The sequence below is a fragment of the Papio anubis genome, chromosome 2 (genome assembly GCF_008728515.1).
Source record: "Papio anubis isolate 15944 chromosome 2, Panubis1.0, whole genome shotgun sequence".
Taxonomy (NCBI): Eukaryota; Metazoa; Chordata; class Mammalia; order Primates; family Cercopithecidae; genus Papio; species Papio anubis.
This window is the reverse complement of record NC_044977.1, coordinates 74,254,958-74,273,869: the sequence shown is the minus strand read 5'-3', so window position 1 is coordinate 74,273,869 and position 18,912 is coordinate 74,254,958. Positions and strand designations below refer to the sequence as shown.

The 18,912-nt window shown below is 44.9% G+C and overlaps 1 protein-coding gene and 1 long non-coding RNA gene across 24 annotated transcripts in view; one reads left to right on the top strand and one right to left on the bottom strand.

Annotated features, from left to right (window-relative positions):
• The window catches only part of MAGI1 (membrane associated guanylate kinase, WW and PDZ domain containing 1), a 677,304-nt gene extending 671,200 nt beyond the window's left edge, over positions 1-6,104 (bottom strand). For all 23 annotated transcript variants that reach the window (XM_017955299.2, XM_017955302.2, XM_017955304.2 and 20 more), the window contains exon 1: positions 5,160-6,104. In XM_017955299.2, the coding sequence (XP_017810788.2) occupies positions 5,160-5,472 (313 nt within the window). In that variant the 5' untranslated portion in view covers positions 5,473-6,104. The remainder of the gene's footprint in view (positions 1-5,159) is intronic.
• A 318-nt stretch (positions 6,105-6,422) lies between these two features.
• On the top strand, positions 6,423-7,694 carry LOC103882000. Its single transcript, XR_643645.3, has 3 exons — positions 6,423-6,526; positions 7,235-7,312; positions 7,656-7,694. It is a non-coding gene; the product is annotated as an uncharacterized LOC103882000 (long non-coding RNA).
• Positions 7,695-18,912: the final 11,218 nt, after the last annotated feature.

Sequence of the window (18,912 nt, the reverse complement as noted above, 5' to 3'; positions counted from 1 at the left end):
TCAAGAGACCAGCCTGGGCAACATGGCCAAACCCCATCTGTACTAAAATACAAAAAAATTAGTGAGGCATGGTGGTACATGCCTATAATCCCAGCTACTCGGGAGGCTGAGGCACCAGAATTGCTTGAACCCGGGAGGTGAAGGTTGCAGTTAGCCGAGATCGCATCACACTGCACCCCAGCCTGGGTGACAGACGGAAACTCCATCTCAAAAAAAAAAAGAAGATAATATGAGATGGTGTCGAGGTTATGAAGGTACCAAACAGGGCGAGGGAATGGCACTTTACTCAGGGAGCTATCTTTTGTGTGTGTGTGTGTGAGACGGAGGTCTCACTCTGTCACCCAGGCTGGAGTGCAGTGGTACGATCTTGGCTCACTGCAACCTCTACCTCCAGATCTCAAGTGATTCTCCCACTCTGCCTCCCAAGTAGCTGGGACTACGGAAGTTCGCCACCACGCCCAGCTAGTTTATGTATTTTTTGGTAGAGACTTCGCCATGTTGCCCAGGCTGGTCTTAAACTCCTGAGCTCAAGTGGTCCACCCACCTTGGCCTCCCAAGGTGCTGGAATTACAGGTGAGTCACCGCAAGGGCACTACCTTATATGTGGTCAGTGGTGTGTGGGGGCCAGTTCACATTGGCTTGGGAATGGCAAGTATATGCGTTTCTTCCCAACTCCAGCTATGCTATAAATCAGGGTCTACCCACTACCAGAACTGGTTGTTAAGCATTTAGCAGCACACCAGAAGGAGGTCACTGAGGAGAAAGAAGAAAGCCCAGAGACTCATGAGAAACCAAACAACTCTGAAAGACAAGGCCCTGTGTTTTAAAATGAGAGTTATTGTCATAAATTCCAATGAATCAAAACAACACCAAAACAAAAAGCCACACAAAGAACTATATTCAACAATATGTGATCACAATTTCCCTCAACACAGTGAGGGGAAGGGTCTAGTGGTGGTTTGATTTGGCTTTTAAATTGTATCTCTTTTATTATCTCCATACTGCCATACACACAAAAAAAGTAGACGGATAGTTATAGTTCCTGGGTAATTTGAAAACCCACAAAATTCACCTGCAAAAATATGTAAGCATGACCTGGAATACACCACTTTGGGAAACTACAATCATACCATTTTAAACCTTTAGAGTCTGGGTGATTCATGGAAACACAGGATTTCATGAGCACAAATAACCTGAAGAGGCGCAACCACTTATTTTTGGCATAGAGAAAATTAGGCTCTAAGAATGTGACTGGCAGAGCTTATTCTAGAACCCAGGTCACGTGCCTCATCTGATGTCATCTTCTCAATTTTGGTCTATACCCTAGTACAGTAGTTCTTAAAACTGAGTGAGCATCAGAATCCCTTGAGGGCTTATTAAAACACCCCATGGATGTTATCCCACCCAACACCAACCCCATCCCCCGCAAAGGTTCTGAATTGGTAGAACTAAGGTGAGGCCCAGCAATATGGATTTTTAACCAGTTCCCAGGTAATACTAATGCCACTGGTCTGATGACCTCACCTGGAGACCTACTGTCCCAAGAATTGGGAGCACAGGCTTTGGAATCAGACACAGCTGAATTGTAGCTCTACTTCTGCCACTGTGGTATGACCCCTGGAAAAGTTATCCAAATTCTCTGAACCTCAGCTTCTAACATCTGAGTCCAGTTGTAACGATTGAAAAAGAGAATGCCCATGAAGCATCAGCTTAGCCAAGCGCCTATTATATTCTAAGACAAGATCTTAATAAATATTAGTGACATCCTATATCCTGTATCACTTTTCCCAAGCATATACTAGAACCACTAAAATTCAAAAGACAAACAAAATCAAAGATTTGCAAAGATGTAGAGCAACTAAAACATTAATAACAGCTTTATTCATAATAGTAAAAAATAGTAAATACTCCAAATGTCCATAAACAAGCAAAAGGACAAACTGGTATGTGTATACAATAGAATATTACTAAACAATAAAGAAAAGAACCAAATGAAGTGCATGTTGTATACATGCAACAACATGAAACCTCCAAAATATTTTGTTGAATAACAAAAGCCAAACACAAGAGTATATACTGCATTAGTTCATTTTTATGAAGTTTAAGACAAAACTATTCTATGGTAAATCTATGGTGCAGGGGGAGGGGGAAATTAAACGGACAGGAACATGAGAAAAATTTCTGGGGTAATTGAAAATGTTCTCTATCTTGATTTGAGTGATTAACCTGAGGGCATACATTTCTTAAAACTCATCAAATTATATATCTAAGATATGCATTTTACTATAGGTAAATGATTCCTGAATACACATAATTATATATAACTTTGTAAAGGCATTTTATGACAAAGGACTGTCTTCTCCATTTAAAATGAACTAACTCCAACCTGGCAGACCCACTGAGTTTGATTCCTGCACAATCTAGTCCTGCCGCAGACAGTTTTGGTCCATGTATCTTTCCAGAGAACTGCCAGGAAGTAGAAACAGAATTTTCTCCCACCATGTAGACAGTATCCAAAGTGACCTGCGTCCCTGGGAGTGGCTAACTTGGGATGCAAACAACACAAAAGTAATATTTTTCTTTACCATATACCAAATATGAGCCTACTTGATATGATTTTAAAAGGCATAGTCATGAAGACACATTAAGAGCAATTCTGTCATACAGTCTAAATCATATTCTCAACATGGAAGAGGGAGCAGAAAACTGGTGAAACGGTTTCTAGGTAATGAAGACGTCAGAAGATCCAACTGTGCCTGTGTAATTATTACATGAAATAGTCACTTTCAGATTGTAATGAATTCCAGGCCATTCAGGTTTCCTAGTCAGTATATTTCTATCCCATTACAAGTAGATTCACATACATACATACATACATACACACACACACACATACATACACACACACAAACATACACACACACTCGCCCCTGCCGTGAACAATCTGTGCACACAGGGTGAAGAGAGCTAACACTTCGAGACACTACAGTTTCCTTTGAACTCAGAGGTGTCTGATACCAAACCCACTTGATTATCTTACCAAGCCTTCTTAAACTCCATGATGAGAGAGCCCTGGGACAGTCACCTCCCAGAAATTTGGCAAGTAGTGGAAGGAAGAGACACAAGCCCATGCAGCATCTTGCACACTGCAAACACTGCAAACCAGCCCCTATTCAGGCCCCGTTAGACACTCCGAGACATCCCACTAGTTGGGCAGGTACCCTTGCCTGTCCTTCCTCCACCCTTTCTCCAAAATGGTCCTCAACTGAGACCTGCAGCTGCTCCCATCATAGGCCTTCACACAGTATTTTCTCTACAGCTCTGTCAAGTCATAATTATCCAGGTTCCTGACACTAAAAACTAGTTTCAGAAATAAATAGCTGCTCAAAATCAATTCAAACATAAATAGCTAATCTTTATGGAGCACTTACTATGTACAGGCACTGTTGGGTGCACTTTCCATGTGTTAGCTTACGCAATAACCACAGGAAAGCCAGTGTGAGGAAGATGCATTGTCAGGCCAGGAAAGGTTTTGAACCTCAAGCAAAACCTGGAGAGATATGCCAGGAATGAGGCACAATCTCTCCCTTTAATGAGCTCACTACCTTGTATGGAAATGAGGACCTAACTCAGTTCACAGTAAGTAAAAAACCACAAGATAGACATTAAAGGAACCAAAAGGAGGAAGAATTTGTTCATCCTAGCAGGATTCTGGAAGGCTTCTTGCAGGAGGTATCCAGGTGGAGAATGAAGTCATAAATGCAAGGAGCTTTCCATAGCTAAGTGTCAGCTCCTCAGCTCCCAAAGCTGCTAAAAGGCCAGGTTAGTCCCCCTGCCCCCTCCTCCATTTCATCTGGAACACGCCTGTTTCCAAGAGAGGACCAGCTCAGCCCAGCCCTTCCTTTGACACATTCCTCCAGCTGCTGCCTGTCCTTATGGAAACACATGGGAACTTTTCACCACGTTCAACTTCACCACCTCCTTTGGTGCTTTCACTAGGGAGAACCTGCGTCATGGCACCTGACTGCACAAGGGAGCCCTTTAAGGACCTCAGTTGTTCTCCATTGGGTTGACATGGGGACAGTCCCTTGTCGGTACCAAAGTGAGAAGTAAGGGACCTACATCACCAGCAGCCACCAAATGCATCTTTTAAAAGGCCTCTACAGATTTTTGAGAGAGGAATTTGCTTCCACTCCCTTCTCAGGAAGCAGCCCCTCCAATCCTGTAGGGTCATCCCCCCACTCCTTCCTCCTCCGTACTTAAGGCTCTGCAACAAGAGCTCAAACCCTCGGTTTTGGCAACTGTGTGACCTTGCGCAAGTCACTTAACCAATGTCAATCCCAGTTTCCTTATCCCTAATATGGGGTATATAAGAACAACTCGTTCATAGAACTGTTGTAGTATCGGAGTGAGATAGCGCAAGTAAAGTATTTTACACAGAGCCCGGCATGTAGTAAGCCAACAATGAATACTACCTTCATTTTCATCATCAATAATGACGATGATGGTGGTGGTGGTAGGGTAAACTTGGACCCGATTCGAGCTAAAAGCAAACACCCCCTCCCCCTCTCCCCCTAGTCTATGGCTGGGCCACACGGTGGAGACACATGCGTCATCTCGCTGAGGGGTGAATGCAGGCTTTTCTGGCGGCAGGCTCAGGAAAGGCCAGGCAGTCGTGTCCTAGCTCACCTGGAGGGGTCGCGAGGTGAAGCAGATTTTCTGATGGGGGAGGTCCAATAAACTACATACCCTCTCTTTCTGTATACTTTGACTCGTGGCCAAAGAACGCCAGCTGCATCCCTCCCCCAAGGAGCCAGGACAGCGTCCACCATGCCCCTGACTCAGTTCCCCAACTCTCCCTCGGGTGCAGGCGAGACTGCACTGCACTTGGTGGCGGAGATAACAGGTTGGCCAGCCAGGCCTGGGAAACGTCCCCTAGCTACCTTGCGCAAACCCAGCCCCCTCTTCAAAACGCAGGTGGGCAAACAACCCCACAACCTCGCAACAACTTTGTGTATTTCACCGCCACCACAAGGCGCACGGCCTCAACTTCTCTTCACTGTGCTCCGAGGAGGGAAGCGGGAAATCGAGAATGAGGGGCAGCCCACAGACCGCCCTCCTTTTCTCGGGGCGCCCCCCAAAGGCGCGCCCCGCCTTACCTTGTCTGACGGCTTTGAAGGTGACGGCCTCCTTGCAGCTGTCGATGACCCCCAGCACGTCATAGCGGGGCAAGCCGGACACCCGGACCCCCTGCACCTCCAGAAGCAGCTCCCCTTCGCCCAGCTTCGGGCCCTCGCCACCGCGGAGAAGCCCCGCTGCCTCGGCCGCCGCCACCGCTCCGACGTACGGAAACTCCCCGTGCTCCGCGCCTCCCAGCACCGTCACCCCCAGCTCGCCCTGGGGTCCCCGCTTCACGGTGCATTCGTGAACCCTGCTAGTCCAGTGGTTCTTCTTCTGGATCACTTTGGACATGATGAGTTACACCCCTCCTTCAAAAAAAATAAAATAAAACGAGAGACAGGTGCCCCCCACAGCACGAGCCCCCAAGCCTCAGCTGGTTCATGGGAGAAACATCTCTCCCCAAAACACAAAACAGGAGAGAGAAACTTGGCAGCCTCGCTCCCCTGCACACGCTCGCGCACTCAAGCCATCATAAAACAAACTTTCTGGGCTTCCCCGCGAGCCCCGCACAGGCGCCCGCGAGCTTTGTTTGCATTCCGGTGCCTCTGGGTCCACGTTCCAGCGCCCGCCCGTGCTCTCCCGGACCAGAGTCCACTCTGCGCCGCTCGGGTTATTTTTTTTTCCTTCCTTCCTTTCTCTCTTGCCTTTTACAAATGCGGTGCCTCCTCTTTGCCTCCCGCCCGGCTCGCCTCTCCTCGCGGGCGGGCTGTTCCTGAGGGTGAAGGAAGCCCTTCCAGCCACTTGCCGGGAGCCTTGAAGACGCGGTGGCTGGGCTGGGGGGGGAGCGGGACGGGAGGTAAGTGCCCGCGGCCCCTTTAAGCAGATACAAAGGCTCGGCTTGTTTTGTTACAGTTCATTCTATTCCGCGCCGCGGAGCGCAGCGGCCGGCGACAGGAGACGCGCGCGCATGCGCCCCGCGGCCGCCAGCCGGCCGGCCCACCCCTCCCCTCCTCCCCAAAGGGAGAGATTCCAATGTGCTTCCCGATGGGTCCTAAAACCGACCTGCCGGGAGAAGCCAACTCCCCCACAACCTTCCTGAACCCCTCTCCTCCCTCCTTTTCTTTCAGTGCCCTGGACTCCGCGGATTCCTTTGGGACTGGGGGGCTGCGCACGTGTTTTACTCCAAATGTTTGCAACTTTTGAAACCTGGGCAATATGGCTTTGGCATTTGAAAAACATTTCAAACAGGTGGGGGTTGGGGAGGCTGCCACACTCACCCTGGCGCTCACACTCACGCACACGCGCACGCACTCGCGCCGGCCCTAAGCCTCCTAACCGCCCTCGGCCAGTGGCTGGCCAGGCTGTCGGTCACCCAGCCCAGCTGGTTCGCCGTCCCCCGCCGCAGGTCCCACTGAAACCCCCGAGACCCTCCCCGGGGCGCTCGCCGCCTCCCCGCCTGTCCTGCGCTCGCGGGTTCGGGTCCTGGCGCGGGGTCTGCCAGGGTCTCTGCGACCCGGGGGAGAGGGACGGTGGGATCCCCCGGTCCCCCGGTCCCGCAACTGGGATCCCTGTGCGGGTCACACGCGCCCGCACACACTCCCGCATCCTTAAACTTTGAGACCAACTTTTTAGGACACGGGAAACTACAGGCGAGAGAGAAGCCATGGGGCTAGTGTGGGTTCAGGTCTTCAACCAAAAAAGCGATCCCTCTAGCTTTTCAACTGTCCTTCCAGCAGAGGCTGCTGGACCCAGTCATCTGCCCCGGCCTCAAGTTCCTCGCAGAGCCTGGAAGCCTGCGGACCTACTCCGGGGCCGGGAGATAAGGATCCCCGCCGGGCGTGGACGTGCCCTGCGTCCTGGCGCCCGCGGGGGTGTGGGCGCGGCGGCCACCTCTCGCAATTCGCAGCCCGGGGGTAGCTGCGGCCTCCGGAGGTCGCCCGGGGTGCGGGTGGAGTGACTTCTGTCCCGGCGAGGTGGCGTACAGAAAAGACTCCCGTAACGCAGAAAGGCTGCCCTTCCCAAATACTTCTCAAATCGGCCTGCTCGGTAGTCTCCCCAGCAGTTTTTTTTTCCTCTTTAGTGATATATAACTTTTGTTCATCTTTGGTCGCAGGAGAGAGTCCAAGAAATGAGGCGGGTACGTTGAAACGATGGAGAAAGGATGGAATGCCACAGTGGTCGAGATTAAGAGGTAGGCTTAGGGGTCCACTTGTGTGACCTTGAGCAAACTTGGTGACCTCCGCGCCTCCGTTTCTCGCTGATCAAATAAGTAAAACAAGACCTCACAGGGTTGTTGGAAGTATTAAATGGGAAAACACTTATAAAGGGGCATACAATAAAAACTCATTATATTATTAATAGTAGTATTACTATTTGGGAAGAGAATTAGGAAATAATTTGGGGATTCAAGTTAGGTAGTATGATCATTTATCCTCTCCTTTCTAGAACTTAAAAAATATGGGCATACTTTGTGTGTTTGTTTTTTGGTTTTGTTGTTATTGTTGTTAGAGACATGGTCTTGCTTTGTCCCCAAGCTGGAGTGCAGTAGCTCGACTAGCTGATTGTAACCTCAAACTTCTGGACTCAAGCAATCCTACCACCTCAGTCTCCTGAGTATCTGGAATTACAGGCATACACCACCATGCCCAGGTAGTTTTTAATTTTTTTAATTTTTTGTAGACATGGGGGGGTCTCCCTATGTTAGTTGCCCAGGCTGGTCCCAAACTCCTAGACTCAAGCCACCTCCTGCCTCTGCTTCCCAAAGTGCTGGGGTTATAGATGTGAGCCACCACACCCGGTTTAGGCATACGTTTAAACATCCTTTTAAAGCATTGTTTGTAGGGTACATTCTAAGCTAATAAAAATAAGGAGGGATATTGATGCTTCTCTCTTGGGATATCCAGAACTGAAAATCCCATTGCATTATTGTGCTTCTGAAAAAAGGAGGTGACCAAATTTTTCATGGCTTTGCTTGGTGAGAGGAACTTCGTCTCCAGCTTTTTTTCAGAAGCAATCTAAGTCAATATGAACAGCACTTCAAAACATAAATTCTCAAATCCAAACACAGATCCAGCCAATCAGAATCTCAAGGAAGGGCTAAGTCATTTGGACTTTTAAGGTTCCCCTTATGTGGTGTTGGTACACAATGCTGAGCACCATGGGTTTATTATCTTGATTCCAAAGCATTGTTTGGGCCCCAGACCTTTTTGTCAAATAAACCTGTGATCCACATCTCTGTGTAAAATAAAAACTCAAGGAGGGCAGGACATTTTGACAGTTTGGTTTACTGATGTATTATTCCCAGTTCCTAGAATGGTGCCCAGTACTAGTAAATGCTCAAATATTTGTCAAATGACTCCACAAAAACGTATGTTTTTACTTTCCATGTTATTGGGGAGTCACAGATTCCCCTGCAAATCATTAGTAAGCTTAGTAAGCTTAACCTTGTGCGTTTCCCTACTGTGCCACTTCATATTCTAGTAAAGTGTAAGTGTTTGCTAAGAATACCCACAACCAACCTTAAATTAGGAGTCCCCCACCTCTCCACTCAAGGGGAGTCCAAGGGCTGGACAAGACCAGGCGTTTTGTGATTCTTCCCAACGCAACAACATCCCCCTCTTGCCAGGATTCCAGGTGTCCCCACAGCAGCTGAGAAAGGAAAGAACTTGGAATTTAGCATACGTCAGGTTTTAGATGTGGAAAAGCCCCAAGAGAAGAAGTAGTACCTGTGGGCACAGAGGGCAATATGGAGAGAATAGATATTATTCTAATCCAGGAAAATGAAAAATAATTTGAACCTTCAAAGTAGCCAAGGCTGCCAGTTTCCAGGATGCTCCCTCTGCATCTTCCTGGCTGCTGTTTCACCTGGTCTAGTTCCTGTGTCCCAGACTGGAGAGCTTCAAGGCAGAGATCATCTCTCTCTCCTATCCAACTTTTGAAACCTCAGTACCAAAAACCATGAACCATGCCTTGTGTGGAGTGTGTACCATACACAGTTGTTGAATAAATGGATAAAGTATGATATGAAATTGTGTAATATGTGACCTTTGATCCAAAGCCAATTTAGATTTGGTGGCCAGAACAGGGGTATTTATATTAGGTTGGTGCAAGAGTAATTGCAGGTTTTGCCATTACTTGCAATGGAAAGAGCTTGTAGTTATGTCATTGTGAAGTAGATTTTTCCTGACTAGATCTAAGATCCTAGTGTTCTGACTTATCTCACTTTAGCTATGAATTTGGCAATACATTCTGATGGAAGAAATACTGCTATAAAATACCTAACTTTCAAGCTTACCGTGTATGTCAGCATAGTGATGTGAGTTGGGTTTTTTGGGTTTGTTTGGTTTTTGTTTGTTTGTTTTTGAGACAAACTCTCACTCTCTCGCCCAGGCTCGAATGCAGTGGTACCGTCTAGGCTCACTGCAACCTCCGCCTCCTGGGTTTAAGTGATTCTCATGCCTCAACCTCCCAAGTAGCTGGGATTACAGGAGCGCACCACCATGCCCAGCTAATTTTTGTTTTTTAGTAGAGACAGGGTTTTGTCATGTTGGCCAGGCTGGTCTCGAACTCCTGACCTCAGGTGATCCGCCTACTTCGGCCTCCCAAAGTGTTCGGATCACAGGCATGAGCCATGGCGCCCAACTGATGTGAGTTATTTTATGCAATCACCACAACTGTGTAAGGTAGGAACTATCAGGAATGACCTTGATTTTCTAACTGAGGAAAATGAAGCTAAGAAAGTGAAGAAACTTGCCCCAGAGCTTAAAAGTAACAAAACCAGAAAGTGAACCTGGAGGCATGACCCAAAACCCATGCTCCCAACCACTGTAGTCTAAGAGGATAGGATGTGGCCATTTAGCATATTTGGGTGACAGCATGCTCTGGACTCTTGAATCTGCTATATAGTGTGTACACAGTAATTAAGTCCCCCTCCTTTCTGTCTCCTCACTTTAATCTAAAGGATACAGTGTTTCACTCCAGAACTCAATCTCCCATTCTCCATCTGTGGGCTCTGAAGATTCAAATAATTCAGGAATGTAAAGAGAATGAATTTGCAAACATTTCTACAGCGTTCAGGCTGCAGTACAGGTGACATGCCAAACAGCCTTATATTATTGCATAAGCATTTCAACAATGAACTCCTAATACAGAGGGTAGATTCAGCTGAGAAATAAACTGTAACACAATAAACTCTAGACAAATTAAGGTCTTATTTGTATGTAGCTAGTTCTACTAGGGGGAAGAAAAAAAACCATGAATATGAAATGTGCATTTCTTTTCCTTCTCCCAAATATATTTCTTTCTAAAGTTTTCCAGTTGTGATTAAAGAAATATGTCATTGCAGTTTAAAGTGGTAATTTTCCTCCTTTTTCTGAAAACATGAGGATGGGAAATAAGTTGGTCAGTTGCAGGGGCAAAGGAGGACATATAAATTGGTTATTTTTTAATTTCTGAAGAAAGCTGTCAGGAGGCATACATTAGAGGTGTCAATATAAATAGATTGTATATGGTAGGGTAACTGACTCCAAACAGGTAACTTAGAGCAGAAGACTAGTAGGGGAGATTGAAGCCATTAGGACAGATAGATGGCAAAGGGCAGTGAGGGCCATGTTCCTTCTCATCTCATGGAGGGCGTTTATGGCTCACTTGATAACTTGTTCTTTTCTTTGCCAGGGAGGCAGATGGGTAGTTTCCTCTGACCATAGTATTCTTCCCTTCAGTACTTTCAACCGAGCAAGAAAAAATAAAATGTTGTCCTTTAGCAAACCAAGGTGGATGATCACTTGAACTTAGCCTAGGCAACATGGTGAAACTCCATCTCTATAACACATACAAAAAATGTGCCAAGTGTGGTGAGATCCACCTGTGGTCCCAGCTACTCAGGAAGCTAAGGAAGGAGGATTGCTTGAGCCCAGAAAATCAAGGCTGCCATGAGCTATCATCACACCACTGTACTCCAGCCTGGGCAACAGAGCAGGACCGTGTCTCAAAAAATAAAAATAAAAAATAAAATAAGGCTGGGTGCAATGGCTCACACCTGTAATCCCAGCACTTCGGGAGGCCAAGACAGGCAGATCACTTGAGCTCAGGAGTTCAAGACCAGCCTGGCCAACATGGTGAAACCCCATCTCTACTAAAAATACAAAAATTAGCCAGGCGTGGTGGTGCACACCTGTAATCCCAGCTACTAGGGAGGCTGAGGCAAAAGAATCGCTTGAGCCCAGGAGGTAGAGGTTACAGTGAGCGAAGATCATGTCACTGCACTCCGGCCTGGGAGCAAGACTCCATTTCAAAAAATAAATAAATACATACATAAATAAGTAAATAAAATATTAAATTATGTGACAATTGTGTGACCATTCAAGATATCATATATGAACTATTATTTTAATAGTCCAGGAAGTAACTCCAGGAAGGGTTTTAATCCTGGTTAATGTTCTGTTTCACTTATGTGCAAAAAAAAAAAAAAAAAAATGAATAAGGGGAACTGGAATATTTGGTCAGACTTTTGGTCTGAGGAACCAAGGGAAATCAAAAAGTGTGTCACGAGTATCTCTCCTAAAATTTCCCAAATGGTTCAGCTATGTAAAATACTAAGTATCTCAAAGTAGCCTATCATCCTCCGTAATTCCACTGAAACTATACCTCATGGTTTACTAATTTCCTTGAGAACAGGAAGCTCTCATTTTCTCAAGAACAGATGTGTATACCTCTTTTATATTGTCTCCCATCAACTCTGTCAAAATATGGTAATTAGAACATGGCTTACTCTCTAATATTTCTTTTCTTCCTCTTTTTTCTTTCTTTTTTTTTTTTTTGAGACAGGATCTCATTCTGTTGCCCAGATTGGAATGCAAGATCACAGCTGACTGCAGCCTCCACCTCCCAGGCTCAAGTGATCCTCCCATCTCAGCCTCCTGAGTAGCTGGGACTACAAGTATGAGCCACTGCACCCAACCTTCCTCTTCTTTATTGTATATCTTTAGCAATTTGCTGTACCAAAATAGAACTGAGAGGGAGAAAAAGGAAAATATACATTGAAACTAAGGGTAAAATGCCCATATTTTTAAAAATACCATACTAATATAAATTTTTGCAAGAAATTTTTAAAACAGATAAGTAAATAGGCACATTAAGTTAAATCATCTGTAATCTTACCACCAATAATTAACCAGTTTGTATATTTGGGTGAATCTTGTACTGGACCTACATAAACCTGCATTTATTACTTTCAATAATCGAATAATATTTTTTCCCTGAATGTTTCCAAATTTATTTAATGAATAGTCCATTGATGATCACTCAGGATTCTGAAGAAAGCTAAAATAACAATTTGTATTAGGATGTTTTTGATTGTCAGGGACAGAAACCCAGTTGAACTACCTTAAGCAAAAAATGAAATATATTCCTCCATGTAATTGGCAAGACCAGGGGTGAAACTAGTTTTCAATGTCTGGATGAAGAGGTTCAATTGACATCCTCAGCTTTCTCTCTCTCTCTGTATCTTGATTCTCCTTTGCTGTCTGTTGCCCTCATCGTCTCCCACTATATACAGATGGGTCTTCTCCAGCCAACCAGGAAAGATAGTTAGCTACAAGCAGCCTACCTGATCCAGGTTTAGCAATCCCAGCCAAAAGGAGATTTTCACTAACAGGAGGGAAACGGAATAGAGAAACTTCGGTCTCTAATAAAGCAGTTTCGGTTGTTGAGGGTAGAGGTAGAGTCTGCCTACTTTGCAGTGGCTTTCACAATAACACAAGTGATTCAAACACCTCATCAGCTGCCTAATCAAGCCTGGCAGAGTGTGTGTAGACTCGGGACTTCTTTTTTTTTTTTTTTTTTTTTGAGACGGAGTCTCACGCTGTCGCCCAGGCTGGAGTGCAGTGGCGCGATCTCGGCTCACTGCAAGCTCCGCCTCCCGGGTTCACGCCATTCTCCTGCCTCAGCCTCCTGAGTAGCTGGGACTACAGGCGCCCACCACCGCACCCGGCTAAATTTTGGATTTTGTGAGACGGGGTTTCACTGTGGTCTCGGGACCTCTCCTGACCTTGTGGATCCTACCGGGCCTCCCAAAGTGCTGGGATTACAGGCGGGAGCCATCAGCTACCGGGCCGCACTCGGACTTCTTAGGAAACTTCATCGCGGTGGGTTCTTTTGCAGACTCTTTTTTTTTTTTTTTTTTTGAGACGAGTCTGGCCAGGCCTAGGCCGGAGTGCACGTGGCCGGATCTCGCTCACTGTGGCTCACCACCGGGTTTTACTGCCCTTCAGCCTCCCGAGTAGCTGGCAGGTAGCTGGGACTTAGGTCACACCTCGGCCCGCTAGTTTTTTTTGTATTTTTTAGTAGGAGACTTGGTTTCACCGTGTTAGCCAGGATGCACTGATCCTCCTGACGAAGATCCTCTGTCTGCCTCCCAAAATGCTGGGATTACAGGCTTGAGCCACCGCGCCCGGCCTCTTTGCAGACTCTTATCATGGTCTCCTTTTCTGCAGTTACCTAAAGGTTCCATGAATTCAAGTATAGTGGGAGTTTGATTTCAATCAAAGCTGCAGTGGTTGGCCCATATTTTTATAGATGTTTTGAAGATATTCTAAAGCTGGCAACACTGCAGGATTGAACCCCTTACAATAGAAGCCAGTCAAGTATTATACTTGTTTAATACAGATGGATCGTTAAACTACATAACATTGATTTCAAATGTTCCAAAATGAGTCTTGAGTTTCTCTGAGGCTAAGCTGAAAATAACAATTAAATATCCCATGATGGCACATGACAGTTGGTAGATTGTTTTTATTCATTCATTCATTCATTTAGCAATTTTTTTTTTCTTGAGACAGAGTCTGGCTCTGTCTGTCATCCAGACTGGAGTGCAGTGGTGCAATCTCAGCTCACTGCAGCCTCCGCCTCTTAGGCTCAAACCATCCTCCCACCTCAGCCTCCCTAATAGCTGAGACTACAAGTACACACCACCACGCCTGGCTAGTTTTCATATTTTTTGTAGAGACAGGGTTTTGCCATGTTGCCCAGGCTGGTCTTGAATGGTCTTGAATTCCTGGGCTCCAGCAATCTGCCCATCTCCGCCTCTCAAAGTCCTGGGATTACAGGCATGAGCCACTGTGCCCAGCCCAGCAATTTTTGTTTCTTTTGAGATAGTGTCTCACTCTGTCACCCAGACTGGAGTGCAGTGACACAATCGTGGCTCACTACAGCCTCCAACTCCTGGGCTCAAACGATCCTCCCACCTCAGCCTCCCACATAGCTCAACCACAGGCACTACCCAACCTGTCTAATTTTTTTATTTTTTGCAGACTGAGTCTCACTATGTTGCCCAGGCTGTTCTTGAACTCCTGGCTTCAAGCCATTCCCCCGCCTCATCCTCCCAAAGTACTGAGATTACAGGTATGAGCCACCATATCTGGCTTTTTTTTTTTCCTCCAAGCAATTCTTCTGCCTCCTGAGTAGCTGGGATTACAGGCGCCTGCCACCATGCCCAGCTGATTTTTTGTATTTTTAGTAGGGACGGGGTTTCACCATGTTGGCCAGGCTGGTCTCGAACTCCTGACCTCAAGTGATCCACCCACTTCAGTCTCCCAAACTGCTGAGATTACAGGCGTGAGCCACCATGCCCGGCCATGGCTGGCTTTTTGTTTTGTTTTGTTTTGTTTTTAACAATTATTGATTAAACACTTATTTTGTCAATTCCTTGTAGGGACTGATGGCGCACACTAAAAGACACTCCCCCCCCCCCCCCTGCTGGAGGAAGCCTACCTTCTAATTTGATATTGAAACAAGAAAAAAGATCAGTATTTGGTAAGGTCAATGACAGGGAAACCCAGGTTACTGTGGAGGACATCTCATTAGGGAGGAATTTAATTTATAAACATGGCATTAGAAATTACAAGTGTCATTGTTAGAAGAATTTCTTGCCTCCTCCCCTCTAATTTATTTTAAAAGTATTTTGAGAAGTGAAAGATAAAGTCCAGCTTTATGATTACATTATATTACTCAAAGATATGTTTTATGGAGGCATTCACAGAGTTCTCAGGTGGTTAAAGTTGCCCACGGTGCGAATATATGATTCCATAAAGGACAATGCTATCTTGCCACAAAGCTGATCCAACAAACACTAGGTGGGGTTTTGAAAAATGACTCAGGATAATGAAGCAATCTGGAGTCTGAGCAACCTTGCTCCTTGAACTGTGCCATCTTTGGAAAATTGGCCCCCACCAAACTGTATAGCCAGATGAATGAGGACTCAAAAAGATAATGTATTACTCACTTTCCAGATTTAGCACGTTCCTAGAATTTTAAACTCATTTTTATGGACTGTTGCCTAACTGAGGGGAGGCTTAGACAAACCCAGAGTGGTTATGAGCAACATCCCCGAGGGAGTCAGTGCCCAAATTTGGAGTCCTTGTGTCCTGAACATTCCTGACACTGCTGGCTTGGAAATTCAGCCTGCCCGAGTTGGAGTACCCCAAGGATTTTAGATGCAGCTGAGAACTGCTGAATTAAGCCAAGTGTTGGAAGATCCTGCAATTTTAATTATTAAGTTAGCCCTCTGCTTTATTGAATGCATAAGCTGGCATATGCTTGGGAATGCTTCTGCTTCCAAACCCGCAGCATCTACATTTTTCAGATGTTTGACCTTGATCTTGTGACCTTGCCTCTAGAACTCTGAGAGTGCTGGGAATACTCACAGCTGAGTGATGGGAGCAAAAACTAGACAGATAACAATCTTTTTTTTTTCTTTTTTTCTTTTTTAACTCACTTAAAATACAGAGTCACCTGGATTGAGACTAGACTGTTTTAGACTAGACTCACCTTCCTTAAGTTATTAATTATATCATATAATCTCAATATGACTTCACTTTTTGAATTGATACCACTAAAGCCTGAAACTATTAAAGCTATGCAATCTGCTTGCTAAGACAAGCTGGTATTTCCTGATACTGCTATCCAGATAGCTGAGAACCTTCTCTAGTCATATTTTTCAAACTTTTCTGATTGCTGTTTGCAATAGGAGATGTATTTTTATCAGTAGCACACACACACATACACATATACACATATGGTTGAAACAAACGTTTCATGAAACCATAATTATCCTTTCTGGGCCGGGCACAGTGGCTCACACCTGTAATCCCAGCACTTTGGAAGGCTGAGGCAGGTGGATCACTTGAGGCCAAGAGTTGGAGACAAGCCTGGCTAACATGGTGAAACCCCATCTCTACTAAAAATACAAAAATTAGCCAGGCATGGTGATGCATACCTGTAATCCCATCTACTCAGGAGGCTGAGGCAGGAGAATCACTTGAACCCAGGAGGCAGAGGTTGTAGTGAACCTAGATAGTGCCACTGCACTCCAGCCTGGGCAACAGAGTGAGACTCTGTCTCAAAAAAAAAAAAAAATTATCCTTTCTGCCTACAATGCCCTATGCCAGGGGTTACAACCCACAGTCAATCCATTCCTTAACCTATACCTGTCTGACTCATGAGCTAAGAATGGCTTTACATTTTTAAATTGATGAAAAACAAATCAAAAGAAGAATAACATTGATATAGAGACACATTTACAACATGGCATGCACTGCTACAAATCTTTGCATTTACTGTCACATTAAATCTTTACAATAGTTTGTCTTTGTCTTAATAAAAATCATGACCATAATAGCAATAATGGCTAACGTTTTTTGAGGGAGTGCTCATAGTGCTGAGCATTTTGGTAAATGCATTATGTGATACATGTATTTAATCCTTTCCACCCTACAAGGCAGGGAGTATTAGCGTTCCCATTTTACAGGTGAGGAAACAGAGGCCTGATAAGGCTATGTAACTTGCAGAGCAACATACACCTAGGAAATGGCAGTTGGGGTTTGAGTCTAGGTTTTTCTGCTTCCGGGTCAATGATTTCGACTACTATTTACCTCAGTAGCTCCTTGCCAACTTGACCCACAACACGGACTCGATGTATATTTGAAGAATGAATGAATATAGGCATGAATGAATGAAAGACCTTGAGACAGAATGATGGTCTTCCATGGATCCTCACCAACTATGAGGACACAAACAAATTAGATGATTGTTCTGTGCTTTCAAATGTAGGCTGAGCATGGTGGCTCATAACTGTAATCCCAGCACTTTGGGAGGCCGAGGCAGGCAGATTGCTTGAGCCCGGGAGGTTGAGGCTGCAGTGAGCCATGTTTGTGCCACTGCACTACAGCCTGGACAACAGGGCAAGTCTGTCTCAAAAATAAAATGAAATAAATGCAAGCAAACAAAGTAAACATCTCATTTATTGAGTGTTTACAATGTGCCCAACATTGCACGTAAGTGCTTTCAATGCATTTTCTCACTTGATCCTCGTGACACTATATGGTAGATGCTATCCCTGTTTTGAAAATTTAGACTGAGGTTCAGAGAGATTAAGTACCTTGCCAAAGATGACATAACCAGTATTCAGATGTGGTGTCACTGAGACTAGGACTAAGACCATGTTCTTAACCACTGTGCTATACAGTTCCATTTATTAATTTCTAACATCCCTGTAATATCTACCCTATGGTTTTAAAGGCAAAATAAGCAATGTGCTAGAGCCTTCATTAGTAACTATAGTGTGAGCCAGGTACAGTGGCTCATGCCTTTAATCCCAGCTACTCAGGAAGCCGAGGTGGGAGGATCCCTTGAGGCCAGGAGTTTGAGATCAGCCTGGGCTACAAAAGGAAACTCTGTCTCTACAAAAATAAAAATTAACCAAGCATGGTGGCGCATGCCTGTAGTACTAGTTACTCAAGAGGCTGCAGTTGGAAGATCCCTGGAGCCCAGGAGTTGAAGAATGCAGTGAGCTATGATCACACCACTGCACTCCAGCCTAGGTGACAGAGTAAGACACCATCTCTAACTAAATAAATAAATAACTATAGTGTGCTCCAATGACATATTTCTCTATCAAAAAATTTAAAGCCTAAGACAGAAGAAGTGGAGGAAGCATAGAGATACCTTGCAGTACATTTCATATGAGGATTGTGTTACTAACATACTGTTATATAATCTTTGCAGATTTTCCATAAATCTAAAACTTTTCTAAAATTAAAATTTATCTTAAAACACTCTGAAGCCCATGAGAAATATGTTCAACATCGTTAGTCATTATAGATATGCAAATCAAAACCACAAGGAGATACCACTATACATCCACTAGGATGAGTAATTTTTTTTTTTAAATGAGAATAACAAATGTTGGTGAGAATGCAAAGAAATTGAAACTCTCATACATTGCTGGGGAGACTGTAGAATGGTGTAGTTGCTGTGGAAAACAGTGGGGAGTTCCTCAATAAGTCAAACAGGATTACTGTATGACCTAGCCATTCCACTCCTAGGTATATATATACCCAACAGAATTGAAAACAGGCGTGTGAACAAACCACTTGTACACAAATGTTCATAGAAGTAACATTCACAACAGCCAAATTCAGAAACACCCAAATGTCCCTCAATGGATTAACGGATAAACACACGTGGTATAGCCATGCAATGAAATATTATTCAACCATAAAAAGAAGGAAAGTACTGATACATGCTCAAACATAAAACAACCTTGAAAATATTGGTGAGTGGAAGAAGGAAAACAAAAAAGACCACATATTGTATGACGTGAAATGTCCAGAATAGGCAAATCCATAGAAACGGGAAATACATTAGTAGTTGTCAAGAGCTGAGGACAGGAGGAGTGAGGATGGTGCTGCTTAAGGGTTATGGGATTTATTTTGGGAGGGAATGAAAAGGTTCTGG